Source organism: Hyperolius riggenbachi, chromosome 10, assembly GCF_040937935.1.
Source record: "Hyperolius riggenbachi isolate aHypRig1 chromosome 10, aHypRig1.pri, whole genome shotgun sequence".
NCBI lineage: Eukaryota > Metazoa > Chordata > Amphibia > Anura > Hyperoliidae > Hyperolius > Hyperolius riggenbachi.
This window is the reverse complement of record NC_090655.1, coordinates 283,702,712-283,715,910: the sequence shown is the minus strand read 5'-3', so window position 1 is coordinate 283,715,910 and position 13,199 is coordinate 283,702,712. Positions and strand designations below refer to the sequence as shown.

The following is a 13,199-nucleotide window of genomic DNA, read 5'->3' as shown; positions in this document are numbered from 1 at the left end:
ATAACATGGGGAGGGGCTGCCTAATACTGGGGCTTATCTGGCTATATAACTGGGGGAGGGGCTGCCTAATACTGGGGCTTATCTGGCTATATAACATGGGGAGGGTCTGCCTAATACTGGGGCCTATCTGGCTGTATAACTTGGGAGGGGCTGACAATAAATGAATCAGTTGTGCAATCTGTGTAGAAGAAAGATGCATAATTATCAGTAAATGGTGAGCAGATCAAGTTGAAAAAATACTGTGCACAAAATCCTCCAGAGAAATAAATGTGTAAGGAACAGCGCACCCCGCTGTAGAGGGAGAGGAAACAGACTGCGCAGCGGCCCAACAGGAAGTGAGGAAGTGTATACTCCCAACCAAGGAAGGGAAGCTGTAACAAAGAATGCTGTAGTGACACCAGTAAAAGATAGGAGTCTGGCCAGGAGACACACCCCTACCACTTCCTGCCAGGAGACACACCCCCACCACTTCCTGCCAGGAGACACACCCCCACCACTTCCTGCCAGGAGAAACACCCCCCCCACTTCCTGCCAGGAGACACACCCCCACCACTTCCTGCCAGGAGACACACCCCCACCACTTCCTGCCAGGAGACACCCCCCCCACCACTTCCTGCCAGGAGACACCCCCCCACCACTTCCTGCCAGGAGACACACACCCCCCCCACCACTTCCTGCCAGGAGACACACACACCCCCACCACTTCCTGCCAGGAGAGATCGGCAGGGGCAGCTTGTCCTTACAATTATTGATTTTTGTGGGGTATTTTGCAACACAATATTTTTTTCTACTTGATATGCTCACTATTGCACGCATGCACATACTGTACATAAGCGCCAGCACTTTGGTTGCATTCACATTCATAATTATGCATCTTTTATTTATACACAGATTGCGTAATTGATTTATTTATTGTCAGTATTTAGGCACTCACACTTTATGTCCTCCAAGAGTTACTCGGGTGAGCAGTGTGTGACATTATGCAATTATTTGTGACTAGTTCACAGCCCGCCCATTTAGAAACGGGCGCTAGGCCTTCGGCCGCAATCCTCCAACACCCCGCCTGCAATGGCCATGCTTGTACGGCTGTGACATAACCGCACAATGTGTGCAGGCACTCGCCCACATGCCGCACCGTGTACACAATGCCGAGCACACACGCACGCCCCCTGCACCCATCCTGTGCTATCCCAGAGTCCGCCCGCGAGCCGCGCATGCATGCCCCCCTGCACCCATCCTCTGCTGTCCCAGAGTCCACCCGTGAGCCTCGCATGCATACCCCCCCTGCACCCATCCTCTGCTGTCCCTGAGTCTGCCCGCGAGCCGCGCATGCACGCCCCCTGCACCCATCCTGTGCTGTCCCAGAGTCCGCCCGCGAGCGGCGCATGCATGCCCCCTGCACCCATCCTCTGCTGTCCCAGAGTCCGCCCGCGAGCTGCGCATGCAGGCCCCCCTGCACCCATCCTATGCTGTCCCAGAGTCCACCCACGAGCCGCGCATGCACGCCCCCTGCACCCATCCTCTGCTGTCCCTGAGTCCACCCGCGAGCCTCGCATGCATGCCCCCTCTGCACCCATCCTGTGCTGTCCCAGAGTCCACCCGCGAGCCGCGCATGCATGCCCCCCTGCACCCATCCTCTGCTGTCCCAGAGTCCACCCGCGAGCCGCGCATGCATGCCCCCTGCACCCATCCTCTGCTGTCCCTTAGTCTGCCCGCGAGCCGCGCATGCATGCCCCCCTGCACCCATCCTCTGCTGTCCCTTAGTCCGCCCGCGAGCCGCGCATGCCCCCCTGCACCCATCCTCTGCTGTCCCTTAGTCCGCCTGCGAGCCGCGCATGCCCCCCTGCACCCATCCTCTGCTGTCCCAGAGTCCACCCGCGAGCCGCGCATGCATGCCCCCCCTGCACCTATCCTCTGCTGTCCCAGAGTCCGCCCGCGAGCCGCGCATGCCCCCCCTGCACCCAACCTCTGCTGTCCCAGATTCCACCCGCGAGCCGCGCATGCATGCCCCCTGCACCCATCCTCTGCTGTCCCTTAGTCCGCCCGCGAGCCGCGCATGCCCCCCTGCACCCATCCTCTGCTGTCCCAGATTCCACCCGCGAGCCGCGCATGCATGCCCCCTGCACCCATCCTCTGCTGTCCCTTAGTCCGCCCGCGAGCCGCGCATGCCCCCCTGCACCCATCCTCTGCTGTCCCAGAGTCCACCCGCGAGCCGCGCATGCATGCCCCCTGCACCCATCCTCTGCTGTCCCTGAGTCCACCCGCGAGCCGCACATGCATGCCCCCTGTACCCATCCTCTGCTGTCCCTTAGTCCGCCCGCGAGCCGCGCATGCATGCCCCCCTGCACCCATCCTCTGCTGTCCCTTAGTCCGCCCGCGAGCCGCGCATGCCCTCTGCACCCATCCTCTGCTGTCCCAGAGTCCACCCACGAGCCGCGCATGCATGCCCCCCTGCACCCATCCTCTGCTGTCCCAGAGTCCACCCACGAGCCGCGCATGCATGCCCCCTGTACCCATCCTCTGCTGTCCCAGAGTCCGCCCGCGAGCTGCGCATGCATGCCCCCCTGCACCCATCCTCTGCTGTCCCAGAGTCCACCCGCGAGCCGCGCATGCACACCCCCTGCACCCATCCTCTGCTGTCCCAGAGTCCACCTGCGAGCCGCGCATGCATGCCCCCCCTGCACCCATCCTCTGCTGTCCCAGAGTCCACCAGCGAGCCGCGCATGCATGGCAAAATACATGGACACAGGAGGATGCAGGGACACGGTTGCTTTATTATATAGGATATTGATTATATACCCCGCCTTTATGGCTCGGCTTAATTGTTATTAATAATTCATGGTTTAATGATTGTATCTATTGATTAATCTCGGTTTGGTGCGGAGATTTGAGGCTGAGCTGTTTAGGTTTGATGTGTGATTTTTATGCTGTTCTGCACATACTGGGTATAATTAGACAACAGCAGAATCACTATAGTGGATGGTGCTTGACCATTGTGTATGATGTGGTTGTTTATACTGGGGGCTGATCTGGCTATCTAACATGGGGAGGGGGATGCTTAATACTGGGTCATGTATGGCTACCTGTACCGGGGGAGGGGCAACCTACTTAAAGGAAACTAAGCACCTCCTTTATAAAAATATTTAAAATATACCTCCCCCTAAGGAAGGTTTGTGAATGATGTAGTGTGTGTGTGTGTGTGGATGGGGGGGTAGCGTATCTTACCTATGGGAGCTGCTCCATAGCCCCGCCTCCATCTTGCAGATGTCTGTGCAGCACAGTGTGGAACTGTAGCATGCCCGGCTGCTGGTGCATGCTGGGAAATGTAGAGAGATTAATGACAATTTCTCCCAGCATGCAGCAGTGGTCAGGAATGCACTGGACTCTTTGCCACTTTAAACTGCGGCTACGCTGCAATGATATCTGCAAGATGGACGCCTTCATAGAGACAAAGGAGACCCCACAAAGAGACATAATGTATGAACCTCCCTTGGGGGAAGGTTCGTTTGGTTTTTTCTTATGTTTTTTTTTTTTTTTAATGAAATTAGGTTAACTGTAATACAGGGGCTGCATCTGCTACCTACACTAGAGAGAGCACTTTGGACTCCCTGCCTCTAGTGCTGGGGAACCTTGTCCTGGCCCTGCACACAGCTGACTGGAGAGGTGAGGGGGATTCTGGGAGATCATGTGACATTGTGGTTGATGTTTCCATACAGAGTTTTGCTCCAGTAAAGTCTGGTGATCATGTGACCATCATGGTGCCCCCACCTCACTTCCTGATATCTGAGGGACACAACAAGATTCTGGAAATCACCAGGAAGATGATGGAGCTGCTGACAGGAGAGGTGAGTGGTGCTGGGAATTATGGGACATTATCCAGTAACAGCAGCGGGGGTTGTCTGGGTGTTAACTGTATCATTGTGTATGTCAGGTTCCTATAAGGCAGTGATGGCTAACCTTGGCACTCCAGCTGTGGTGGAACTACAAGTCCCATGAGGCATTGCAATACACTGACAGCTCTAAGCATACATAGGGGAGTCAGAGGCATGATGGGATTTGTAGTTTTGTCACAGCTGGAGTGCCAAAGTTAGCCATCACTGCTATAAGGTGTCAGGATGTCACTGTCTATTTCTCCATGCAGGAGCAGCAGTATATAGATGAACACCAGGACCTCTACAAAGACGCCATGATGGAGAATCAGCCGCCCCTCACATCACCGGGTAAGAGGAGACTTTCATGTCTTGTACAGGAGAGAGCAGACCTAGATCCCCTCCATCATTTGATAAACACATGGAGACAATGTACAGGTGAAAGTCCATTTATTTCTGTAATTTTACCTAAAAGAAGAAACTAATATATGAAATAGGAACCCTTTGCGGGTGTTTTGGATTTATTTGGATAAATTACCTGATTAGAGTCTGACACTTTGAGCCGAGAATATTGAACAGTTTCTCAATATTCTAATGGTCTGAGATTTTGATTTTAGGGGTTTCATAAGCTGTAAGCTATAATAATCAAAATTTATAACAAAGGCTTGAAATATATTGCTTTGCGTGTAATGAGTCTATTGCATATATTAGTTTCACCTTTTAAGTTGAATTACTAAAATAAATGGCGTTTTGCATGAAATTCTAATTTTTTTTGAGTTTCACCTGTATTCAGTCAATGTGGTGTTTCCTGCAGATGGATCCAGTAACAAAAACCCACCAGAGAGATGTACAGGTCCTCTTTATTCCCAGGATTGTCAACAGGAAGATCCCACCATCCCCCACCATTATCAGGTAGGTGGGACTGAGGGTCCCCGGAGACCCCAAACCATGACACATTCTTTCTTCCTGTGCTGTTATCTGTGTTCACGTTTTACATTCTCTCTCACTTTGTGCACTTAGGGTGGAGAACTTGTACATGAAAGTGCTGTGGTTAAAGTGGAAGAAGAGATATATATGAGGAGTGATCAGCAGTCTGTGGAGGAGGGTGACATGATGAGGACAAGTGAAGAAGAGACGTATGTGAGGCGTGATCAGCAATCTACGGAGGACGGTGACATGATGGTGACAATTAAAGAAGAGGAAAAAGAGACATATGTGAGGAGTAATCAGCAGTCTATGAAGGAGGGTGACATGATGGGGACAAGTAAAGAGGAAGAAGAGGAGACGTATGTGAGGAGTGATCAGCAGTGTATGGAGGAGGGTGACATGAGGACAAGTAAAGAGGAGGACACTGTTAAAGATGGCAGAGCAGGTGAGTAATCGACAGTAATATAGAATAAATGTGTATCTGTATTGCTGTTATGAATGTCACTGCTCACAGACTGGCCATATTAGGGGTTATGCTATGTGCTCATGTTAGATTTTTGCCTTCTGTAACTATCATTCATGAATATATATGGTGACAGCTTACTAACAATAGCAGTACAGACACCCTGGGGAAGGGAAAGGTCTCTTTATTCTCTCACACTGGGCTGCCCTCTTTTCCTCTGACACTTAAGCAGGGGACGCTTGCTGGTGTCAGCAGCACTGATTACCTAATAGTGTTACGTTTCTGCTAATCAGTTCCACTGATGATGCCCATATGTCATTGTTCAGCCACCTTTGTGTGATCCCTGGTTGCTTAGCAACCAAAAGAGGAAGAAAGAGCTCTTATAGTGCATTAATCCTCTTTATTCATAAGTTGCACTAAAGGCTCATACACACGTCAAATTTTTCCAAACGACTGGTCATTTGGACGTCAAATCAGGTGTGTGTACAGACGGTCGTTCAGGTAATAAAGCTGGTTTTGACGGATCCGCTTGGTGGATTGGTCAAAACCAGCGTTATCAGCTGAATGACGGACTGTACACACGCCCGATTTGATGTCCAAACGACCTGTCTTTTGGAAAAATCCGTGTGTATGAGCCTTTACACAGGTTTCAAAAGAAACCCACGTGTCCAGAGCCGCCACGTCTGCTGCCTTCGCCCCGAGGTCTGGCCGGGACCTAGGATTGCCATGGTGTCTCTGGGGTGTGGCTCTGGGAGGTGCGGGAGAAGCAGGGGGCGTATCCACTGCGCGTCAGTGTTATATCACTACTGGTTTTGGCAATACCACGCCTTCTTCAGGTGACGTAGTGGCTGTTGGGCGCTGGCTATGTAGTTTCTGTCTGAGGTTACTTAGCATAAGGGGCGGGGAGATGCTAGCTTGCTGATAAGGCGGAAGTTAGCGTACTGTAATAAACGCTGGCAGCCCTTTCCACACTTACAGATATAAAACCAATTGAGAGTGGCTATTACTTAAAAACGTATGAATAAATATAAGTAACTGAATAAGATTATTAAACAGAAATGAATCATAAAACCATCAAATAATTAAGCTGAAATGAATCATAATAATAAAAATAATCATAACATAATAATCATAAAAACATTCCGCCCATGCTATTACACCACTCTGCAATGCTAAGGAGTGTTATAAAAAGACCTCTGCCCATAAAGCTGTCAGTGGGCGCATGGGCTCAAAGTGACATCGGGCTGTCATTGAAATGTTGGCAGTAATTGGGCTATAGTGTATGTGTGCGGCCACGCCCAGGACATGATGCGCTAATTAGGGCTATAGAATCTAGTTACTTCCCGATCAGCGTAGTGTCCTAGTGTGCTATAGCGCTCTGCATTCAGGCTGCAAACTTATACAGGAATGGATAAATGCACAGCTAGTAATATTGATAATATGATACAATAGATGAGTAATAAAGGGGTGGTGCTATGGTACCTGCCTGGTAGCCCGTGCAGCAACTGCCCTACTGTGTGTCCCGTATCTGCAACCAGGGAGGCTATCTATGGGAAATTACCCTCATCTCAGCTCTCCCTGTGTGTCCCGTATCTGCAACCAGAGAGCCTGTCTATGGGGAATTACCCTCATCTCAGCTCTCCCTGTGTGTCCCGTATCTGCAACCAGGGAGCCTATCTATGGGGAATTACCCTCATCTCAGCTCTCCCTGTGTGTCCCGTATCTGCAACCAGGGAGCCTGTCTATGGGGAATTACCCTCATCTCAGCTCTCCCTGTGTGTCCCGTATCTGCAACCAGGGAGGCTATCTATGGGGAATTACCCTCATCTCAGCTCTCCCTGTGTGTCCCGTATCTGCAACCAGGGAGGCTGTCTATGGGGAATTACCCTCATCTCAGCTCTCCCACATTCACAGACATTTAAAAAAATACATAATTTTATTAAAAAAAACCCCATCAAATAAATTGATAAAAAAACAAAAGAAACATGACAGCATTGATCAGAGCCCACCAACATACAGCTCTGTTAGTGGGCAGAAAAGGGGGTGGTGGAATCGATTTGTGTGCTGACTTGCGCGGCTCTGCAGCGAGCTATTAAAGCTACAGAGCCCTGAATTGTAAAAACAATAGACAGATCGAGATAGGTGCTCTCTATGTAACCCAGTGCTGTGTAGCTGTGTGCCTGGAGTCAGTGTAGGGAGAGCTATGCTGCTGAGGGACAGATAGAGATAGGTGTTCTCTATGTAATCCAGTGCAGTGTAGCTGTGTGCCTGGAGTCAGTATAGGGAGAGCTATGCTGCTGACTGAGGGACAGACAGAGATAGGTGTTCTCTATGTAATCCAGTGCTGTGTAGCTGTGTGCCTGGAGTCAGTGTAGGGAGAGCTGTGCTGCTGAGGGACAGATAGAGATAGGTGCTCTCTGTGTAACCCAGTGCTGTGTAGCTGTGTGCCTGGAGTCAGTATAGGGAGAGCTATGCTGCTGACTGAGGGACAGACAGAGATAGGTGTTCTCTATGTAACCCAGTGCTGTGTAGCTGTGTGCCTGGTGTCAGTGTAGGGGGAGCTGTGCTGCTGACTGACGGACAGATAGAGATAGGTGTTCTCTATGTAACCCAGTGCTGTGTAGCTGTGTGCCTGGAGTCAGTGTAGGGAGAGCTGTGCTGCTGACTGAGGGACAGATAGAGATAGGTGCTCTCTATGTAACCCAGTGCTGTGTAGCTGTGTGCCTGGAGTCAGTGTAGGGAGAGCTGTGCTGCTGACTGAGGGACAGATAGAGATAGGTGTTCTCTATGTAACCCAGTGCTGTGTAGCTGTGTGCCTGGAGTCAGTGTAGGGAGAGCTGTGCTGCTGACTGAGGGACAGATAGAGATAGGTGTTCTCTATGTAACCCGGTGCTGTGTAGCTGTGTGCCTGGAGTCAGTGTAGGGAGAGCTGTGCTGCTTACTGAGGGACAGATAGAGATAGGTATTCTCTATGTAATCCAGTGCTGTGTAGCTGTGTGCCTGGAGTCAGTGTAGGGAGAGCTGTGCTGCTGAGGGACAGATAGAGATAGGTGCTCTCTATGTAACCCAGTGCTGTGTAGCTGTGTGCCTGGAGTCAGTGTAGGGAGAGCTGTGCTGCTGATTGAGGGACAGATAGAGATAGGTGTTCTCTATGTAACCCAGTGCTGTGTAGCTGTGTGCCTGGAGTCAGTGTAGGGAGAGCTGTGCTGCTGAGGGGCAGATAGAGATAGGTGTTCTCTATGTAACCCAGTGCTGTGTAGCTGTGTGCCTGGAGTCAGTGTAGGGAGAGCTGTGCTGCTGAGAGACAGATAGAGATAGGTGCTCTCTATGTAACCCAGTGCTGTGTAGCTGTGTGCCTGGAGTCAGTGTAGGGGGAGCTGTGCTGCTGAGGGGCAGATAGAGATAGGTGTTATCTATGTAACCCAGTGCTGTGTAGCTGTGTGCCTGGGGTCAGTGTAGGGAGAGCTGTGCTGACTGAGGGACAGATAGAGATAGGTGTTCTCTATGTAACCCAGTGCTGTGTAGCTGTGTGCCTGGAGTCAGTGTAGGGAGAGCTGTGCTGACTGAGGGACAGATAGAGATAGGTGCTCTCTATGTAATCCAGTGCTGTGTAGCTGTGTGCCTGGGGTCAGTGTAGGGAGAGCTGTGCTGCTGATAGAGGGACAGATAGAGATAGGCGTTCTCTATGTAACCCAGTGCTGTGTAGCTGTGTGCCTGGAGTCAGTGTAGGGAGAGCTGTGCTGCTGACTGAGGGACAGATAGAGATAGGTGTTCTCTATGTAATCCAGTGCTGTGTAGCTGTGTGCCTGGAGTCAGTGTAGGGAGAGCTGTGCTGCTGAGGGACAGATAGAGATAGGTGTTCTCTATGTAACCCAGTGCTGTGTAGCTGTGTGCCTGGAGTCAGTGTAGGGAGAGCTGTGCTGCTGAGGGGCAGATAGAGATAGGTGTTCTCTATGTAATCCAGTGCTGTGTAGCTGTGTGCCTGGAGTCAGTGTAGGGAGAGCTGTGCTGCTGAGGGACAGATAGAGATAGGTGTTCTCTATGTAATCCAGTGCTGTGTAGCTGTGTGCCTGGAGTCAGTGTAGGGAGAGCTGTGCTGCTGAGGGACAGATAGAGATAGGTGTTCTCTATGTAACCCAGTGCTGTGTAGCTGTGTGCCTGGAGTTAGTGTAGGGAGAGCTGTGCTGCTGACTGAGGGACAGATAGAGATAGGTGCTCTCTATGTAATCCAGTGCTGTGTAGCTGTGTGCCTGGAGTCAGTGAAAGGGAGAGCTGTGCTGCTGACTGAGGGACAGATAGAGATAGGTGTTCTCTATGTAACCCAGTGCTGTGTAGCTGTGTGCCTGGAGTTAGTGTAGGGAGAGCTGTGCTGCTGGCTGAGGGAAAGATAGAGATAGGTGTTCTCTATGTAACCCAGTGCTGTGTAGCTGTGTGCCTGGAGTCAGTGTAGGGAGAGCTGTGCTGCTGACTGAGGGGCAGATAGAGATAGGTGCTCTCTATGTAATCCAGTGCTGTGTAGCTGTGTGCCTGGGGTCAGTGTAGGGAGAGCTGTGCTGCTGAGGGACAGATAGAGATAGGTGTTCTCTATGTAATCCAGTGCTGTGTAGCTGTGTGCCTGGAGTCAGTGTAGGGAGAGCTATGCTGCTGACTGAGGGACAGATAGAGATAGGTGCTCTCTATGTAATCCAGTGCTGTGTAGCTGTGTGCCTGGAGTCAGTGTAGGGAGAGCTGTGCTGCTGACTGAGGGACAGATAGAGATAGGTGTTCTCTATGTAACCCAGTGCTGTGTAGCTGTGTGCCTGGGGTCAGTGTAGGGGAGCTGTGCTGCTGACTGAGGGACACATAGAGATAGGTGCTCTCTATGTAATCCAGTGCTGTGTAGCTGTGTGCCTGGAGTCAGTGTAGGGAGAGCTGTGCTGCTGAGGGACAGACAGAGATAGGTGTTCTCTATGTAATCCAGTGCTGTGTAGCTGTGTGCCTGGAGTCAGTGTAGGGTGAGCTGTGCTGCTGAGGGACAGATAGATAGGTGCTCTCTATGTAACCCAGTGCTGTGTAGCTGTGTGCCTGGAGTTAGTGTAGGGAGAGCTGTGCTGCTGACTGAGGGACAGATAGAGATAGGTGTTCTCTATGTAACCCAGTGCAGTGTAGCTGTGTGCCTGAGGTCAGTGTAGGAAGAGCTGTGCTGCTGAGGGACAGATAGAGATAGGTGTTCTCTATGTAACCCAGTGCTGTGTAGCTGTGTGCCTGGAGTTAGTGTAGGGAGAGCTGTGCTGCTGACGGAGGGACAGATAGAGATAGGTGCTCTCTATGTAATCCAGTGTTGTGTAGCTGTGTCCCTGGAGTCAGTGTAGGGAGAGTTGTGCTGCTGACTGAGGGACAGATAGAGATAGGTGTTCTCTATGTAACCCAGTGCTGTGTAGCTGTGTGCCTGGAGTCAGTGTAGGGAGAACTGTGCTGCTGACTAAGGGACAGATAGAGATAGGTGTTCCCTATGTAATCTAATGCTGTGTAGCTGTGTGCTTGGAGTCGGTGTAGGGAGAGCTGTGCGGCTGAGGGACATATAGAGATAGGAGTTCTCTGTGTAATCCAGTGCTGTGTAGCTGTGTGCCGGAGTCAGTGTAGGGGAGCTGTGCTGCTGAGGGACAGATAGAGATAGGAGTTCTCTGTGTAATCCAGTGCTGTGTAGCTGTGTGCCTGGAGTCAGTGTAGGGGGAGCTGTGCTGCTGAGGGACAGATAGAGATAGGTGTTCTCTATGTAATCCAGTGCTGTGTAGCTGTGTGCCTGGAGTCAGTGTAGGGAGAGCTGTGCTGCTGACTGAGGGACAGATAGAGATAGGTGCTCTCTATGTAACTCAGTGCTGTGTAGCTGTGTGCCTGGAGTCAGTGTAGGGAGAGCTGTGCTGCTGAGGGACAGGTAGAGATAGGTGTTCTCTATGTAATCCAGTGCTGTGTAGCTGTGTGCCTGGAGTCAGTGTAGGGAGAGCTGTGCTGCTGACTGAGGGACAGATAGAGATAGGTGTTCTCTATGTAACCCAGTGCTGTGTAGCTGTATGCCTGGAGTCAGTGTAGGGAGAGCTGTGCTGCTGACTGAGGGACAGATAGAGATAGGTGCTCTCTATGTAATCCAGTGCTGTGTAGCTGTGTGCCTGGAGTCAGTGTAGGGAGAGCTGTGCTGCTGACTGAGGGACAGATAGAGATAGGTGCTCTCTATGTAATCCAGTGCTGTGTAGCTGTGTGCCTGGAGTCAGTGTAGGGAGAGCTGTGCTGCTGAGGGACAGATAGAGATAGGTGCTCTCTGTGTAACCCAGTGCTGTGTAGCTGTGTGCCTGGAGTCAGTGTAGGGAGAGCTGTGCTGCTGCTGAGGGACAGATCGAGATAGGTGTTCTCTATGTAACCCAGTGCTGTGTAGCTGTGTGCCTGGAGTCAGTGTAGGGAGAGCTGTGCTGCTGAGGGACAGATAGAGATAGGTGCTCTCTATGTAATCCAGTGCTGTGTAGCTGTGTGCCTGCAGTCAGTGTAGGGAGAGCTGTGCTGCTGACTGAGGGACAGATAGAGATAGGAGTTCTCTATGTAACCCAGTGCTGTGTAGCTGTGTGCCTGGAGTCAGTGTAGGGAGAGCTGTGCTGCTGACTGAGGGACAGATAGAGATAGGTGCTCTCTATGTAATCCAGTGCTGTGTAGCTGTGTGCCTGGAGTCAGTGTAGGGAGAGCTGTGCTGCTGCCTGAGGGACAGATAGAGATGGGTGCTCTCTATGTAATCCAGTGCTGTGTAGCTGTGTGCCTGGAGTCAGTGTAGGGAGAGCTGTGCTGCTGAGGGACAGATAGAGATAGGTGTTCTCTATGTAATCCAGTGCTGTGTAGCTGTGTGCCTGGAGTCAGTGTAGGGGGAGCTGTGCTGCTGAGGGACAGATAGAGATAGGTGTTCTCTATGTAACCCAGTGCTGTGTAGCTGTGTGCCTGGAGTTAGTGTAGGGAGAGCTGTGCTGCTGGCTGAGGGACAGATAGAGATAGGTGTTCTCTATGTAACCCAGTGCTGTGTAGCTGTGTGCCTGGAGTCAGTGTAGGGTGAGCTGTGCTGCTGAGGGACAGATAGAGATAGGTGCTCTCTATGTAACCCAGTGCTGTGTAGCTGTGTGCCTGGAGTCAGTGTAGGGAGAGCTGTGCTGCTGACTGAGGGACAAATAGAGATAGGTGTTCTCTATGTAATCCAGTGCTGTGTAGCTGTGTGCCTGGAGTCAGTGTAGGGAGAGCTATGCTGCTGACTGAGGGACAGATAGAGATAGGTGTTCTCTATGTAACCCAGTGCTGTGTAGCTGTGTGCCTGGAGTTAGTGTAGGGAGAGCTGTGCTGCTGGCTGAGGGACAGATAGAGATAGGTGTTCTCTATGTAATCCAGTGCTGTGTAGCTGTGTGCCTGGAGTCAGTGTAGGGAGAGCTGTACTGCTGACTGAGGGACAGATAGAGATAGGTGTTCTCTATGTAATCCAGTGCTGTGTAGCTGTGTGCCTGGAGTCAGTGTAGGGTGAGCTGTGCTGCTGAGGGACAGATAGAGATAGGTGTTATCTATGTAATCCAGTGCTGTGTAGCTGTGTGCCTGGAGTCAGTGTAGGGTGAGCTGTGCTGCTGAGGGACAGATAGAGATAGGTGCTCTCTATGTAACCCAGTGCTGTGTAGCTGTGTGCCTGGAGTCAGTGTAGGAAGAGCTATGCTGCTGACTGAGGGACAGATAGAGATAGGTGCTCTCTATGTAACCCAGTGCTGTGTAGCTGTGTGTCTGGTGTCAGTGTAGGGGGAGCTGTGCTGCTGAGGGACAGATAGAGATATGTGTTCTCTGTGTAACCCAGTGCAGTGTAGCTGTGTGCCTGGAGTCAGTGTAGGGAGAGCTGTGCTGCTGACTGAGGGACAGATAGAGATAGGTGTTCTCTATGTAACCCAGTGCTG

General features: G+C 51.3%; 1 protein-coding gene across 1 annotated transcript in view; it reads left to right on the top strand.

The window, feature by feature from the left end:
- The window catches only part of LOC137535535 (zinc finger protein 585A-like), a 99,264-nt gene that overhangs the window by 19,316 nt on the left and 66,749 nt on the right, over positions 1 to 13,199 (top strand). The window contains exons 3-6 of the mRNA XM_068257373.1: positions 3,717 to 3,845; positions 4,142 to 4,220; positions 4,684 to 4,781; positions 4,890 to 5,241. Coding sequence (XP_068113474.1) covers positions 3,717 to 3,845; positions 4,142 to 4,220; positions 4,684 to 4,781; positions 4,890 to 5,241 — 658 coding nt within the window. The remainder of the gene's footprint in view (positions 1 to 3,716; positions 3,846 to 4,141; positions 4,221 to 4,683; positions 4,782 to 4,889; positions 5,242 to 13,199) is intronic.